This window comes from Coregonus clupeaformis, chromosome 17, assembly GCF_020615455.1.
Source record: "Coregonus clupeaformis isolate EN_2021a chromosome 17, ASM2061545v1, whole genome shotgun sequence".
Lineage (NCBI taxonomy): Eukaryota > Metazoa > Chordata > Actinopteri > Salmoniformes > Salmonidae > Coregonus > Coregonus clupeaformis.
The window spans coordinates 72,014,570-72,030,798 of record NC_059208.1 but is presented as its reverse complement, the minus strand read 5'-3'; the positions used below and the strand labels follow the sequence as shown (position 1 = coordinate 72,030,798).

General features: G+C 41.4%; 1 protein-coding gene across 2 annotated transcripts in view; it reads left to right on the top strand.

Moving 5' to 3' along the window:
* Positions 1-15,940, top strand: part of LOC123492886 (ribosome-binding protein 1-like) — a 51,663-nt gene extending 35,723 nt beyond the window's left edge. The window contains exons 12-29 of one of the 2 annotated variants that reach the window (XM_045226507.1): positions 1,080-1,166; positions 1,661-1,730; positions 2,392-2,520; positions 2,725-2,765; positions 2,973-3,060; positions 3,183-3,275; positions 3,642-3,734; positions 4,085-4,183; positions 4,458-4,547; positions 5,799-5,891; positions 6,001-6,072; positions 6,245-6,337; positions 6,648-6,731; positions 7,381-7,446; positions 8,392-8,475; positions 9,129-9,209; positions 11,309-11,452; positions 15,132-15,940. In XM_045226507.1, coding sequence (XP_045082442.1) covers positions 1,080-1,166; positions 1,661-1,730; positions 2,392-2,520; positions 2,725-2,765; positions 2,973-3,060; positions 3,183-3,275; positions 3,642-3,734; positions 4,085-4,183; positions 4,458-4,547; positions 5,799-5,891; positions 6,001-6,072; positions 6,245-6,337; positions 6,648-6,731; positions 7,381-7,446; positions 8,392-8,475; positions 9,129-9,209; positions 11,309-11,452; positions 15,132-15,170 — 1,546 coding nt within the window. In that variant the 3' untranslated portion in view covers positions 15,171-15,940. The remainder of the gene's footprint in view (positions 1-1,079; positions 1,167-1,660; positions 1,731-2,391; positions 2,521-2,724; positions 2,766-2,972; positions 3,061-3,182; positions 3,276-3,641; positions 3,735-4,084; positions 4,184-4,457; positions 4,548-5,798; positions 5,892-6,000; positions 6,073-6,244; positions 6,338-6,647; positions 6,732-7,380; positions 7,447-8,391; positions 8,476-9,128; positions 9,210-11,308; positions 11,453-15,131) is intronic. The other variant, XM_045226508.1, reaches the window with a different exon arrangement.
* The last annotated feature ends 289 nt before the right edge of the window (positions 15,941-16,229 follow it).

Here is a 16,229-nt window from a genome sequence, read left to right as displayed (position 1 = left end):
AAACATTTAGTAACCAAAAAAAGTGTTAAACAAATCAAAATATATTTTATATTTGAGATTCTTCAAATAGCCACCCTTTGCCTTGATGACAGCTTTGTACACTCTTGGCATTTTCTCAACGAGCTTCATGAGGTAGTCAACTGGAATGCATTTCAATTAACAGGAGTGCCTTGTTAAAGGTTAATTTGTGGAATTTCTTTCCTTCTTAATGCGTTTGAGCCAATCAAGGTAGGGGTGGTATACAGAAGATAGCCCTATTTGGTAAAAGACCAAGTCCATATTATGGAAAGAACAGCTCAAATAAGCAAAGTGAAACGACAGTCCATCATTACTTTAAGACATGTAGGTCAGTCAATCCAGAACATTTCAAGAACTTTGAACATTTCTTCAAGTGCAGTCGCAAAAAGCATCAAGCGCTATGATGAAACTGGCTCTCATGAGGACCGCCACAGGAAAGGAAGACCCAGAGTTACCTCTGCTGCAGAGGATAAGTTCATTAGAGTTAACTGCATCTCAGATTGCAGCCCAAATAAATGCTTCACAGAGTTCAAGTAACAGACACATCTCAACATCAACTGTTCAGAGGAGACTGCGTGAATAAGGCCTTCATGGTCGAATTGCTGCAAAGAAACCACTACTAAAGGCAAAGGGTGGCTACTTTGAAGAATCTCAAATATAAAATATATTTTGATTTGTTTAACACTTTTTTTGGTTACTACATGATTCCATGTGTGTTATTTCATTGTTTTGATGTCTTCACTGTTATTCTACAATGTAGAAAATAGTAAAAATAAAGAAAAACCCTTGGTGTCCAAACTTTTGACTGGTAGTGTATATTATGTATTTTATTTGTTGGGTTTTGTTTCCTGTTTGGACCCAGAAGAGTAGCAGCGGCTAATTGGAATTCCCACTCTTTTAGGGAAATAAACATTACTGGTGCCTCATCCACATATTTAGACCAACAAATGGGAATTTTCCCTGCCCAAAACCAAAAACTATCAAATCTGGTCAAGAATCTGAAGTCATAATCATTCCATAGATTTTGAAAAACATTAAGTTATGTTTTTCTGGCATGTCAGTGTGAAGGAAGAGGAGGAGCAATCACCTGTTGAAGAACAGCTGGTGAAGATGGACAACACGGCAGAGATCGAACTCCTACAGAACAGGTATGGGAGGAATTTTGTATATTTCTATTCTTTTATAGTTCTATTATGAACTATTCACTTTACTTACTTAGCCGGTACGCACAAATCTCCAATGGCAAGCCTATTATTCAATTATTGGCCCTCTAGGGACGAAGTACTGTCTGTGGTTAATTGGTCAGTTTATCATTGACTAGACCATGAGTTCACTCACCTGGTGTCCCAACTCTGAAGAATGAACCCAGTGTAGTGGTCTGTGTTCAGTAGAACACAATGTTGTGGAATGTTCAGATACAAACACTATGTATACGTAAAGGAAAAGGAATCACATCGGCTATATTCATGACAATTCTATCTGCAACAGTTCACAACGTTTTCCTACTGAACTTGTCCCAGAAGTGTTTTGGCCCTCTAGGACAATAATTGATTAGCCCTGTCTAGTCTGGTCTAGTCTGTAGTGCTCTAAATAAGTCTGTCTTACTATATCACAACCTAATAACTCAGTTTTCCCATGTCAGCCTTAAGGAAAAAGAGCGCATTGTGACGTCCCTTGAAGAGCAACTGCAGACGTTGAGTGCCAAGATGGAGGTGAAGAGAACTGATGCTGTAAATTGGCAAACCTGTTGGCAAATTAGAGTTAGAAATTCAACATTTCTCTCTTAAAATCCTGTATTTGTGTACACTACCGGTCAAAGGTTTTAATTTATTTTTACTATTTTCTACATTGTAGAATAATATTTAAGACATCAAAACTATGAAATAACACATATGGAATCATGTAGGTACCAAAAAAGTGTTAAACAAATCAAAATATATTTTATATTTGAGATTCTTCAAATAGCCTCCCTTTGCCTTGATGACAGCTTTGCACACTCTTGGTATTCTCTCAACCAGCTTCATGAGGTAGCCACCTGGAATGCATTTCAATTAACAGGTGTGCCTTCTTAAAAGTTCATTTGTGGAATTTCTTTCCTTCTTAATGCGTTTGAGCCAATCAGTTGTGTTGTGACAAGGTAGAACAGAAGATAGCCCTATTTGGTAATAGACCAAGTCCATATTATGGCAAGAACAGCTCAAATAAGCAAACAGAAACGACAGTAATAAAATGAAACCCTTGAATGAGTATGTGTTCTAAAACTTTTGACCGGTAGTGTATGTACTATATGTTCCATTCAACACCAGAAGTTCCCTCATGGGACAAATGTATTATCAGTAAAGTTATTTGAATTGTATTGAATCTGTTGTGCAGGCGGAGAGACCAGCAGACACAGAGCAGCTTCAGAGCAGTCTGAAGGAGAGGGAGAGCCAAGTGGCCTCGTTAGAGGAAGAGTTCAAACAGCTGAGAGAGGAGATGGAGCAAGGGAAGAGTGCAAACGCTGTAAGGCTTCTATTCTGTGTGCGCACAAGTGTGTGTGTGTGTGTGTGGTGTTAAGCCTTACTGTGTAAGGTTTAGTCTTACTCTGTAAGGCCTAGATTTAGTTTTACTGCGTAAAGTTTGTTTTCTATATGTGCTTTTTGTCAGATGAAAAACGTGACCATTGGTATCTTGAATGATGCATATTCTTTCAATTCTCCAACACAGGAGTCGGGAAGTGAGACAGAAGCCGAACAGCCATTTGAAAGGTATGTGTCCATTCCTAAGCCTTTAAGCACTTGAGGTGTATTCTTTGACCCAATAGTGCATGCATTGTCTAATCTAATGAGCAGGGTTGGGGGTCAATTCCAGTTGAAATGGTATTTCCCCATAGGAATGAATTTCAATTCCTGAACTGGTACTGGAATTGATATGGAATTTCCCCCCAGCCCTGCTAATGAGTGTTATGTTTTCAGCCTTGAGAAAGATTCCCAGATGCTATCTCTGGAAGAGGAGCTACAACGGCTAAAGGAGGAAATGGAACAAGTTAGGAACAAAAGCAATGTAAGTTAGTGTAATGTGGGTTTGATGGTTTTGCGTTGCTCAAAGAGAGGTATGCTTGTTGCCCCTTGACTGTGTTGGCTTAGCTGAAAGCGAAATGCTAAATGCTCTGCTGTTCCCTACAGGATCTCCGCGAAAAGAACTGGGCGGCAATGGAAGCCTTGACCGCTGCTGAGAAGTTGAATGAGGAAAGGCTGGCTGTGGCGAAGGGTGCACAGGTCAGTGGCATGCAACACCCAGAGTCGTATATATGCGCTCCGCTTCATGCTGCCTCTTTCCTTTCATGGCAGCCATGGTTCTGCCTCCTGATCAATATTGGCTAATAGGAGGTCAGGGATCTTCTCAATTTTCAACAAGGCTATCTGAATGGCTAAACTTGGAACTAGAATCCAAATGCAAATCATGAATGAAATGCTCAGAGGCAGCAACATGATGTCTGGCACTAAAGTCGGTTGAACTCTCTGTAAATACTCTGGCTACACTCACATTGACAAATGAGGATACGTCAGACATATGCACACTGTTGTGAATACGGTTTGTGATGGGTAGCTTTCATGATGCTTTGACTTTGCGTCTTTTTCTAGAGCGTAGCCGAGGATGCACTGAGCTCGTTCCAGACAGAAGCTCAAAAGGCTCTTCAGATGATCTGTCCTGACATCTCTTTAGAAGCTGAGCAGGTAAGTTAGTTGGGTTTGCAATCGCCAACACAGACTTCAAATTATTATTCTCCGGCACAAAGCTTGTTGTTCTGTGTGGATACTCCTTGCTAGTCTGAATTGGAGCTCGTTCCTTATTTACCCACACATTACTAACAGGGTGGTCAGTAATATATTATGTCGTTAACAGGAATGGATTTGGAAAATAAAATCACTCTGGAAAGTTGCCAATGTAAATCCTTGCCGATGTAAAAATAGATTTCACCTTAAACATGACTACGTCAGCAGCCATTTTTTTTTCCAGCTCTGTAGTTAAAATACCTCAATTACTAATTGTAACCATAAGATATGATATGTGTTATTCTTTACAGAATAACTGGTTGGAGCTACTCATCCAGAAAGCACAGGCTACTGAAATTCCACAGAGCCAAGAAGTCCAGCAAGAGAACTTGCAAACCACAGACTCTGAGGTGAGGACCCTGTGTTTTACCCTGATTATAGTGTATGCATTGCATTTTGAAGTGACCAACATTATTGTAACGTTGGACTGCTTCAAAATACCACTAACAATAGAAGTTCCTCTACACCTGTTGCTATAAGAAGACATTTAGTCGCCTACTGCTCAACATTAATTACATGTTCGTACCTGAAACGGACAACAAAAGTGAATTTAGGCTTTTCCTGCCCTGGTGTTTCAGATGAGCCCCAGACACTGTCATGATTGTGTGCTTGTTTTCTCTTTAGGAGCTTTTGTCAAAGCTCAGAGAAGCCGAGGAGTCCCAGAAAACACTACAGGCAGAGTGTGAGCAGTACAGAACTGTCCTGGCTGAAACGGTAAGTCAAACCATGGTCCTGTGTGTGAACGCCTAACTTTCCATCCAACTTCAGTCAGTTTGAGGGGGACACAGCTTGACTTTGGTGTCCGTGTCTGTGATAAAACCCTGGTGTGTGTCCCAAATTGCACCCCATATCCGACAATGCACTTGATAGGGAATAGATTGTGTAATACAGAAGGTGGAGTGACATGAATAACGTGTAAGCTTTATTAACCTCTTAAGGATCGGTCCCTTTTTTTCAATTTTTGCCTAAAATGACATACCCAAATCTAACTGCCTGTAGCTCAGGACCTGAAGCAAGGATATATGTATTCTTGATACCATTTGAAAGGAAACACCTCGAAGTTTGTGGAAATGTGAAATTAATGTAGGAGAATATATCACATTAGATCTGGTAAAAGATAATACAAACAAAAAAACATGCGTTTTCTATTTTATTTTTTGTTCCATCATCTTTGAAATGCAAGAGAAAGGCCACAATATAATATTGCAGTTTAGGCACAGTTTAGATGTTGGCCACTAGATGGCAGCAGTGTGTGTGCAAAGTTTCAGATTGATCCAGTGAAGCATTGCAATACTGGACTATTTTGTATCAAGTCTGCCCAAATGTGCCGAATTGGTCAATTGATACATTTTCAAGTACATAACTATAGAGAACATACAAAAATGATATGGTAATACAAAATGTAAGTTTACACACTCCCAGGAATGTCATACATGATGGATGATTAGCTTATACACTAACTTTCACACATCTAGATGGCCGGGCGGGGTGGGTGTGGAGCCAGAGACAGCAGGGGTTCAAACTGTAGAACCCAGTTCCTACATTTGAATATAAAAATGGATTTGATCAAACAAAACCTATGCTACATTTTATCTCTGGGACCCTTAGGATGACAAATCAGAGTAAGATTACTGAATGTAAGTACATTATTTACCTTCAGAGGGGAATGTATCAAACCAGTTGCCGTGATAAGTTTTTTGTTGTTGTGCACTCTCCTCAAACAATAGCATGGTATTTTTTCACTGTAATAGCTACTGTAAATTGGATAGTGCAGTTAGATTAACAACAATTTAAGCTTTATGCCCATATAAGACGGAATTGAAGAACCCTGCCGTAGAGGTTAACGTAAACAGGCAAGAATCGCTAGCTGCACTAACATACTTGTACTCTCGCTTTACACCTAGAAGTAGGTATTATGATGTAAGATAACAGCGCCACATAACTGCATTCCCACACTTCCTTTAGGAGGGCATGCTGAAAGACCTTCAGAAGAGTGTGGAGGAAGAGGAGCACGTGTGGAAGGCCAAAATTGCAGAGGCTGAGGAGCAACGGCAAGCAGTAAGTTATTTTTCTTCAATTCTCTCTCTGGTCTTACTGAATATCAGCAGACGTGATGGTTTCCTATAAGATGACTTGATACGAAGTTAAAAGCAATTTTGTCTTGCAGGCTTTGGATCAGGTGAAGGTGTTGGAGCAAGCTGCAGAGGATATGAAGATGGACAATGAAAGCACAGACCAGGTAGAGCTTTTGCACCAGTTTTGTGATGGTGATGGGTGTATACAAAGCTCAATCTAAACCCTAATGTACTGTATGTTGGATTTACTTCCAGTCACAGACTTGAGTAAACCAGCTTTTTGATTGGTTTTAGTATGATATTTAAAAGTTTCTTATTATCCTGTGTTTTGTGCAGCTGAAAGAGCAGGTGATGCTTCTGGAGGCCCAGTTGGAGAAACAGCTGGAGTCCATCAGCTGTAGCCAGACCTACGCCGAGGAGGTCGCCCAGGTAGGCAAACCACGCCATTACACCTGGGTCATTATGTTTTCAGGTTAAAAATGTTTTCAGTTTGTCATTGTCATGTTGTGGTCTGTGCCTAAAGGACACGACCTACGTTCAGCTTTTATTTTCATATATTTTATTTTTGATTAGGATCTCTTTTAGCACCCCATGGGTTAGTCTTCCAAGTGTGGCAATACAGTTGTTTAAACACAGATTTTACATCGTTAACATCCACCTACTGTATATGTATTTTTTGCTACTTGGGTTGTACATTGGTTGCTTGTAGCTACAGTCTACATCTTCTTTGCCTTTGCAGCTAAAGGCCTTCTTAACGAAGACCCAGAGTCAGCTGGAGACAGCCCAATTGGAAGCACAGAAGCAGGCAGAGGAACTATCTGTGGTAGGTTTGACGCGCCAGTCGTCATTTTAGTGCCATAAAATGATGCCATTTCCACTCCAGCAGTGATGGACTCTGCTGTTTGCGGGCTTAAATGAGCAATCTACTATTGACCCCCTGCTTCAAGTAGAAGTTTCCCTCAACCACAGCTCTAGGATCAGATTACACTAACCTTTGCCATTAGGCTTATGAAAGATATCTGATCTTGTATCAGTGGTTAGTGGTCAATTCTACCAACTGTATTGCGCCGTTGGAGGGGGACAATGAACAACAAGGCTCTTTGGCCTCTTTGAACAGCAGTTTGAGTTCAGATGGGCACAACGTTATGTTCTGATAGAAAGACATTGTCTAGAACAGACATGGGTTTCTGATGTGTAGAGTTAATGCCAGCTCGATTTGTGGCATTTCTATCTGCAATGTTCAGTATGTTAAGTGAAAGAACCCTCCTGAGCGCGACCCAGGGCTTTGGGTGTGTCCCAATAGTATTTCCTTCCTCCTGAAGGGTGCATTTGTTCAATACATCCCACAAATCTAAAATAATTGGCTTGTGGGAGATTACACCAAATCACTGCACACTTTGGGAGGAAGAAGAGATAATTGGAGCATTGCAACATTGCCTTCTTGTTGAGTGGCAGATTGCTTCCTGTTGCAGGTCAGACAGCAGCTGAGCGAGACGACGGAGCACGTGCAGAGCCAGGAGGCCTCCGAGCCCACACAGGTCAGGGTGCCTGGCCGACAGGGAGCACCCTGCACAAGCTTGCTGAGAACTATCAGACTCACAATTTATTTATCGAATTGACTACAAGCCGCAATCCTGAATGGAAACGATAAGCACCACGTAATTTTCAGATTTGTGGTGCTCATCTTGATTTTGGAGTGTAATATCCCTTTATGCACTAGGCTAGGGCACCCTACCAATGTAGTGTTCATTCACATAGTGTTCACTCACCTATTAGAGACCAATCTGTATCTAAATAATAATGTACGGCATGTCGTCACGCTGTAATTATGCCCTTATACAATTAAATAATATTTAATATTTTCAGTTATTAGCTATTATGACAAATATGTGGACATCATTCAGATCAGAAGCAGCAGAATCCAGTGTAAAAACAATTTCACATTACACATGATCTATTCTGTCTGATAGTTCTCAAAGGCAGCAGCTTTTGCTATACGTTAACCACACTATGTGCTTTATAAAACGCAAACGTTTTATAGCAATTAAATGCCTATTTAACTCTAGTTGTCGGCTTCCTTGCATGAACATGTATGTGTGTGTTTGCAAGTCCCATATTCTGAGGCGCTGCACCAGTGGCTGTTGTAAGAAAAACTTGATTGAAACAGCAAAACGCTAACACCCTTCAAATGTATTTTTCAAATAGCCAGAGCTCAGTGGTGAGTGAGTGAGTTTTTCTTTGTTGATGCTTGTTTGGTACATTGCATAACGGACCACTTTGGAAGACCAGCACAGCTTGCTTGTTTCACCTGAACCAGAGACGGCCCTTCAGGTGTCTACTTGTTCTAACCTCACCGTTTTGGAAAACCTCTTCACACTTTGCTGCGGGACTGGCCCATACGCCACCACATTGTGTCCTACCGCCCCTGGTCTTTCTGGGGGGAGTGATTGGACTGACCAGTTTTTGTGTGTGTATTATCTCAGGTCCAAACCCAGCTGGAGCAGACTACAAACAAGATGCAAACGGAGGAAGAGATGAGACAGCAGCTGGCCGTTGACTTTGACCAGGTAAGTCATACTAAAGTCATGGTTTCAGCAGAATGTCTTTAATATGTTCGCGATATAGTGAGTATACAACTGACATGGTAAGAAGGAGGTTAGATGTGCCGGAGTCTGGTGTAGCAGTCTAAACTCCCAACCAAATATACCCCTGGAAACGGGGGTTGGAGTGCTGTCTCGGCCACCCTTTTTGTCTACACCCCTACTGTCTCCCTCTCTACATTTTCAGCTGTGCTGTCAAAAATAATAAAAACACTTAAGGTCAGAATTCCTATCTCCTTAAAAAAAATGAATGTTAGATAAGTGTTAATTGATCCAATGTTTCAATGTATTACTTAATGCATTCCATTAGTTGGGCACCAGTGATCACATCTGGATGAGCACAGTATGGAACAGAAATCGTACAGCTTCTTTTACTCAATCCGCTCACCCGTGACATATCGGTCATACAATACAGTACAACTTTATTGTCCAATGTGAATTCTTATTTTTGCTACCTTATGTTATTCCCAACCTCTCGGATACCACCACATCATTTGGCTGTCAGTCTTTGGAGCCAATCAGTCGTTATGTTTGGGATGTATTGCCAATGGCATTTTTATTTCTATCTACGACCATTTACTTCATCTTTGTTCTTAAATCTTTTTGCTCTCCCCTTGCAGGCTCAGAAGTGCGTGACTGACCTGCAGACACAGATGGACCAAATGAAGGCAGCAGGAGACTGCTCCACAGGAGAACTCAAGGTGCTTACCACTGTCTTCATTTACTTCTTTACTCTCTACCTCTCTCACCGACATGGACTTCACAGGTCATCCTATTAGATAGCTTAGGAAAGCTGCTTCCGACTCGTATCTAAACCAAATATGCTATCAACAACCTCCGACATGGTTCTGTAATGGCACACCAAACTGGAGCCGCTAGTGTGGTGGTGGCAGTGGCGAACCGTGACTATAGGACCTAGGCCTTCAGAGGGACCAAAAATCTTCCATCACGTTATCAAACCAAAAAATCTAGAAAATAACAGAAAACATAGCATCACTTAATGCGCCCGACATATCTTCTGTAGTCGGACCATTCTAGTTCTAGTGAAGGAAGAGGAATACTTTTTGATGACATTAGGAGTTAATCAAACAGGCCTGGCCGTGCTTTGGGCTGCCGCACACACAGCGACAACCGGCATAGACACAACATGAAACACAGCATAGAATATTGCACTGTTTACACAATTTATGGTAGCCTACACCACTATCACCAATAGCGACAACAACAGTGTCGCATCAAAGGTGACAGCCTCATGGTGCTGAACGGACAGCGACTGTAATACCTGTGCACTCCATGGCACTGAAGGAGAGACAATTTTGGTCAAATATATAGACATGGCTGATACAGGCGACAGCAGTCTCACACAACGTCAAATAATGTTAAAGAATAAGCAGCCCATTCACTCCAGTAGGCCCCATGAAATCATACCAATACAAATGCAAAAACCATTTCATGTTCCAAATGAAATTAACAAAGCACCTATTACTTCCCATTGCAAATATATTTTATCACATTCATCTAAAGTTTAAATGCAACAATGTTTCAGTCATTATTTTCAGAGATAGCTAACAGCAAGTGAGCTGCAACAAAAAACAGTGCCACTCACCAGATTGTGATCATTTGTAAACGAAGTTTGAAAGTTAATCTTGAAAAGGGTGACCCTAACAAATTAGCAACAACATCCACCTTGAAGTTGATAACAGCTGCTGCGGCCACCGTGGCCATTGTCACACTACTACAACACAAGCTAGCTAACGTTACTAGCGTTAGCGTGGGAAAACTAAAGCTTGCAACACTGATTATTTTCTCTTGTGCCCTCTTCTTCTTTAAGATTTTCTGGCAGACGATAACCTATTAGTGTATTGCCGTATTCATTCTGTATTATGAATTCATTACCTCTTGCGCTCTCAGTAGTAACGTGTCTATGAGAAGGCCTAGGACATTAGCAAAAAAGAAAAAAGTCCCACCCATTGCAAGTCAAAATGTGATTGGTTCGTTCCACTGTCACTCCAAAATTCTGCTCTAATACAGTTGAATGGCAGAGGCCTTCTGTCCAGCTTCTGAAGGCCTAGCCAATGGCTGGCTGTGCTAGATTTTTCTACCCAGAGATCACCAAAGGATATCCTGATTTGGATCTTTTTTTTCTATTCGTATTAAGCCTTCTCTTTCTAACACAAACTGAAGAGATGAAGTCAGAATATTATTATAAGTATTGTAAAGATGAAAAATAAATGTTAAATAAGTATATATACATTTTTATAGATCCTTAGGCCTTCTCTGAAGGCCATTGTGGTTCCCCACTGGGTGGTGGGCAGCCTCATGGCTTTAAGCCAAATTCATAGTTGCTATTGTGAGTCCGGCAACTTTAATGTCACACTACAATGTAAAAACAAAAAACAATCTACTAGTAACACATTTCTAGTACAAAATACATTTGGTATTGCCCCACTAATTACCTGGTAATCACTTAGAAACTACTTAACATAGTTCGACGTAATTATTTCTCAATAATTACTTCTCGGTCACTTGGGGATTCATTATAATGAATACCAGGAAGTACCAATTGTTACCAAGAAGTTACCAGTTTGGTTCAATGATTAAAAGTAATAACCAGAAAGTACAAATAATTCCTATTGGTATTTTCACATTAAATACCACACTACCAATAAAATAATAATGCAACCTTCTGGCTTCTGGTCTACCTCTCTAACCTCTAGGCTACCTCCCCTCTCCGTTGATATTAAATAAGTATTTTAAGAATTAGAATAAATTTATTTTGTGTGTTTTCTGAATGATCCAGGAGAGGCTGGAGAAAGAGAAGAAGCTAACCAAGGACTTTGGCCAGGCGGCAACCAAGCTCCAGCAGATGCTCAAGGCCACCCAGGAGCAGTTCGCCAAAGAGCAGGACACCGTCAAAACCTTGCAGAGCCACCTTGTTGGGAAGGTAGGCCAACCACACTGCACCACCTTATTTAGCAGGCCCACCACAGCTCATAGACCTACACTGTGTGGGTGTAGACACTTATGTCTTCTATGGAAAACCCTTTTCCCCCCCATTCCCATGTTTGGGTTTCAATCGAATGCCAGTGTAGGTAGGGGGCTTAACTCTTTTGGTGGCATGTGGCTATATTCAACAGAGTATAGTGGACCGTTATTAATGCTCTGCAGACCCTAGAAGTATGCACTATGCTGTAGGGGCCCGATTCCGACTTAGGAAATTACGCATTTCTTACGCACGCCTTTCCTACACACTTCTCAGTAGTTGGTATAAAGACTTACACTATATATACAAAAGTATGTGGACACCCCTTCAAATTAGTGGATTCCGCTATTTCAGCCACACACGTTGCTGACAAGTGTATAAAATCGAGCACACAGCCATGCAATCTCCATAGACAAACATTGGCAGTAGAATGGCCTTACTGAAAAGCTCAGCGACTTTCAACGTGGCACCGTCATAGGATGCCACCTTTCCAACAAGTCAATTTGTCAAATTTCTGCCCTGCTAGAGCTGCCCCGGTCAACTGTAAGTGCTGTTATTTTGAAGTGGAAACATCTAGGAGCAACAACGGCTCAGCCGTAAAGTGGTAGGCCACATAAGCTCACAGAATGGGACCGGTGGAAGCAACGTCAGCACAAGAACTGTTCATCGGGAGGCTAAGATCACCAGCTCTTATCAAGATCGCCATGCGCAATTCCAAGCGTCGGCTGGAGTGGTGGTAAGCTCGGCGCCATTGGACTCTGGAGCAGTGGAAATGTGAATGATGATCCCGCTTCACCATCTGGCAGTCCGACGGCCAAATCTGGGTTTGACGGATGCCAGGAGAACGCTACCGGCTCCAATGCATTGAGCCAACTGTGAAGTTTGGTGGAGGAGGAATAATGGTCTGGGGCTGTTTTTCATGGTTCAGGCTAGGCCCCTTAGTTCCAGTGAAATCTTAAATCTACAGCATGCAATGACATTCTAGACGATTCTGTGCTTCCAATTTGTGGCAACAGTTTGGGGAAGGCCCTTTCCTGTTTCAGCATGACAATGCCCCTATGCACAAAGCGAGGTCCATACAGAAATGCTTTGTCGAGATCGGTGTGGAAGAACTTGACTGGCCTGCACAGAGCCCTGACCTCAACCCCATCAAACACCTTTGGGATGAATTGGAACGCCGACTGCGAGCCAGGCCTAATCGCCTAACGTCAGTACCCGACCTTACTAATGCTCTTATGGCTGAATGGAAGCAAGTCCCCGCAGCAATGTTCCAACATCTAGTGGAAAGCCTTCCCAGAAGAGTGGTGACTGTTATAGCAGCAAAGGGGGGAGCAACTCCATATTAATGGCTATGATTTTGGAATGCAATGTTCGAGCAGGTGTCCACATACTGTTCATGTAGTGTACCTTTTAAGGTGCGTAACAGGCTTTGCAGGTGTGGTTCCCTTGCGCACGCTGAATAAATGTAATTCAACCGCTGAAAACCCTCCCATTTACATTTACATTTTAGTCATTTAGCAGACGCTCTTATCCAGAGCAACTTACAGTTAGTGAATACATATTTTTTTATACTGGCCCCCCATGGGAATCGAACCCACAACCCTCTATCAACTGAGCTACATCCCTGCCGGCCATTCCCTCCCCTACCCTGGACGACGCTGGGCCAATTGTGCGCCGCCCATGAGTCTCCCGGTCGCGGCCGGCTGCGACAGAGCCTGGATTCGAACCAGGATCTCTAGTGGCACAGTTAGCACTGCGATGCAGTGCCTTAGACCACTGCGCCACTCAGCTGGCTAACAGATTTTCTTGTGGAGTTTTCTTCAACAGGGTTTTCAGTACATTTATCTTATGCCATCCCTTTAAATACAGTGTACCTTTTTAGTTTGAATATTGTTGACAGACTCCATAGAATATATTGAGAGAATGGGTTCAGAATATTAGGGGTCAATGAAAGAAAGCAATCTAAATGTATGCGTATTCATCTCCGTTTCAGCACGAATTGGTAATAAATAAATACTCTGATCTTGCAGATTATTTAGGGTTAGGGAAGTATTTAAGAGCCATAAATGGGTTTGGAGACCCTTTACGCACGAAAGAAAGAAAACGGCGTTTCAATTTTCAGTTCTTTAACCCATGTTAATGTTTGAAGATTAGTGTACATAGAATTATAATAGGGAGAATAGTGTACAATAGTAGGCTATACCCTCATCTATTGCCTGCCATGCGTCGGATTCAAACTGTTATTGCTTGGTCTGCGCTCCGCTCCATAACGATTTAATTAGCCTATGTCTTTAAAAAGATAAATATGATCAACTATTACTAATGATCCTCAGCAACAACCACATGGCCATGACACCATTTACAGAGGAAGCAAATGAAGGTAAACAAAACTATCATTAAATTGAATAATGTAGGCTATACCAACTGAACGGAACGAACAGTAAATTGGCAGTTTAATATGTTATTAGGCCTGCTGACGGTTGCTACTGATAGTGGCTAATATTTAACATGATAAAATTAGGAAACTGAGAAAGTCGGGGAATCCTATAATTAGGATATTTGAGAGTGCCCTGCAAGTTAAAAGGCTATACATCATGGCACAGAAAGTTGATATGCTTCAGTTTGCTGCCATATGACTGTTCACATTTGTCTCCAGCGATTAGAAGGTAAAATGTATCTAAAACAAGTGTCATATTTACAACTCCCTTATCCAAATGGAAACTCATTTACCTAGCTCTTATCAAGATGTAAATTACAGTGCATGGAGAATGGTGTTATTTCTATTTGGAAAAAAATTATGGATGCTTTTTCCACTTGGAACCAGTAGTCCCCTAGACGTTATTCATGTTTTCCTCACGCATAAAGGTGGTGGGATTAAGTCAAGGTCAGAATATGGCGTATCTGTAGACACACCTCCATTTCACGCTATTCTCATGCTTAAGTTCAAGGTCAGAATATATAAAAGTGCCTAAAAATGGAAATGCGTTCCATTTACGCACACTTAACTCGGATCGGAATCGGGCCCTAGGTGATTAGGAAGGGCTAAAGTAGCACTTGAATAGATTGAGACACATATGGCCGTTTTCCCGGATTCAGAACAAGCCCAGTCCTGGACTAAAATGTACTTTCAATGGAGATTCTCAATTGAGAATAATTTTTGGCCCCGGACTAGGCATAATCTGGGTCCGGCAAACCGACCCCAAGAGTTGGATAATTTCAACATGAAACAACTTTATTTTTACTGCCCATTTCAATCTTGATATGATATGAAGTATTTATCAGGCTATTATTGCCGATATCGATACCATTGGTTTAAAAAGGGAGGATTAAAAATGCATGAATACGGAAGAAGCACAGCTGCAAATACAGCCAATGAGCCGAGTTACCTCTGCTCTGGATCACGAATGCTTAAATCAAGAGAAAAGTGAGCAGAGTATCGATACCAGAACATGTCAGTTTTGGATTGGGCAGTATTGATATTTTGGTATACTGTACATACGCCCATCCCTAGTTGTCGGGGTCCAGGCAGTGGTTTAGACTTGTTAGGGCCCTCGTTACTATTTATCAGATGGTCTTTGTATGTCTCTGTACAGTGATTTATTCAAAGTCCTATTTGTTTTTGGTACTTTCTCTCCACCAGGAGGAGCCCAAGCAACCAAAGGAAGGGACATCCGTCTAAGAAGACCGAATGAACATCCCACAACTTGCCAAAATGCCATAATTATTTTACTTTTCCCCCCTCTTTTTCTCTTGTACTGTAGTTTGCAGTCAAAAAATTATCATTTTGTTAAGGGATGGGGAGTTCAGAAGCGTTTAAAATTGTATGCCTTATTGTTATGTTGGAACCAACAATCAATTGAGGAGTCTCTGGCTGTCAGAAACGTCTGTTTATTTGTCCTGACATTCCTAGAACTCCCAGTGGTTCAGTGTTATTGAAAAGGGGAATTGCCTGTGCGTTAAATGTGCAGCAACTAGTGCAATCACTTTCTTGTCCTTTTGCCTGCCCTTTATATGACATTGAAAAGGGAGGTGATTTCATGGTACGCAGATGCAATACAATGTAATGCCTTATAATTAACGTAGTGGACTGCCGACAAATGTGAGAATTTGTAACAAATAAACTGTAGATCCATTTGGGTTGGTGGGTGTATTACTGTTTATTGCACAAATACATTATGGAAAAGAGGAATTATTTGTGACAAACACAAAATATGCAGTTTGACTGTACTATATGTTAAAGGGGAAGTTCAGGATTTTACAACTTGATGTTAGATCAGAGGTGTTGGATCAGGCCCACGGGGAGGGGTCCAATCCGGTCTGTGGATGACTAGTTCCCACGGATGGGTAGTAATGGATTACATGTAACAGTGATTACGTAATCTGATTTTTAAAATGTACTGTAATGATCAACCCAGATTCCCCCAAAAAATAAAATGTAATTTAATTACAGTTGAAGTCTTACATGTTGGATTACTTTGAAACAAACTTGAAAACTTTGTCAGCATTGCTGTCATTTAGTGCACCCTCAAGACTTCTCACGTTCTCAACTCCGATTCTATTGTCCTGCTGATCGTCCACCAAGGGTGGATGATGTCTTTTTGTATTCAAACTGGTTCAATTAATAGGTAAGGCTTCCAAAACAAGTACACCTGGTCAATCAGACAGTTGTCTAGACTCCACATGGAATTGTGAACCATGCTTAGACCGATGGTTTAAACGAGGGTTTAAAATGGCTAGC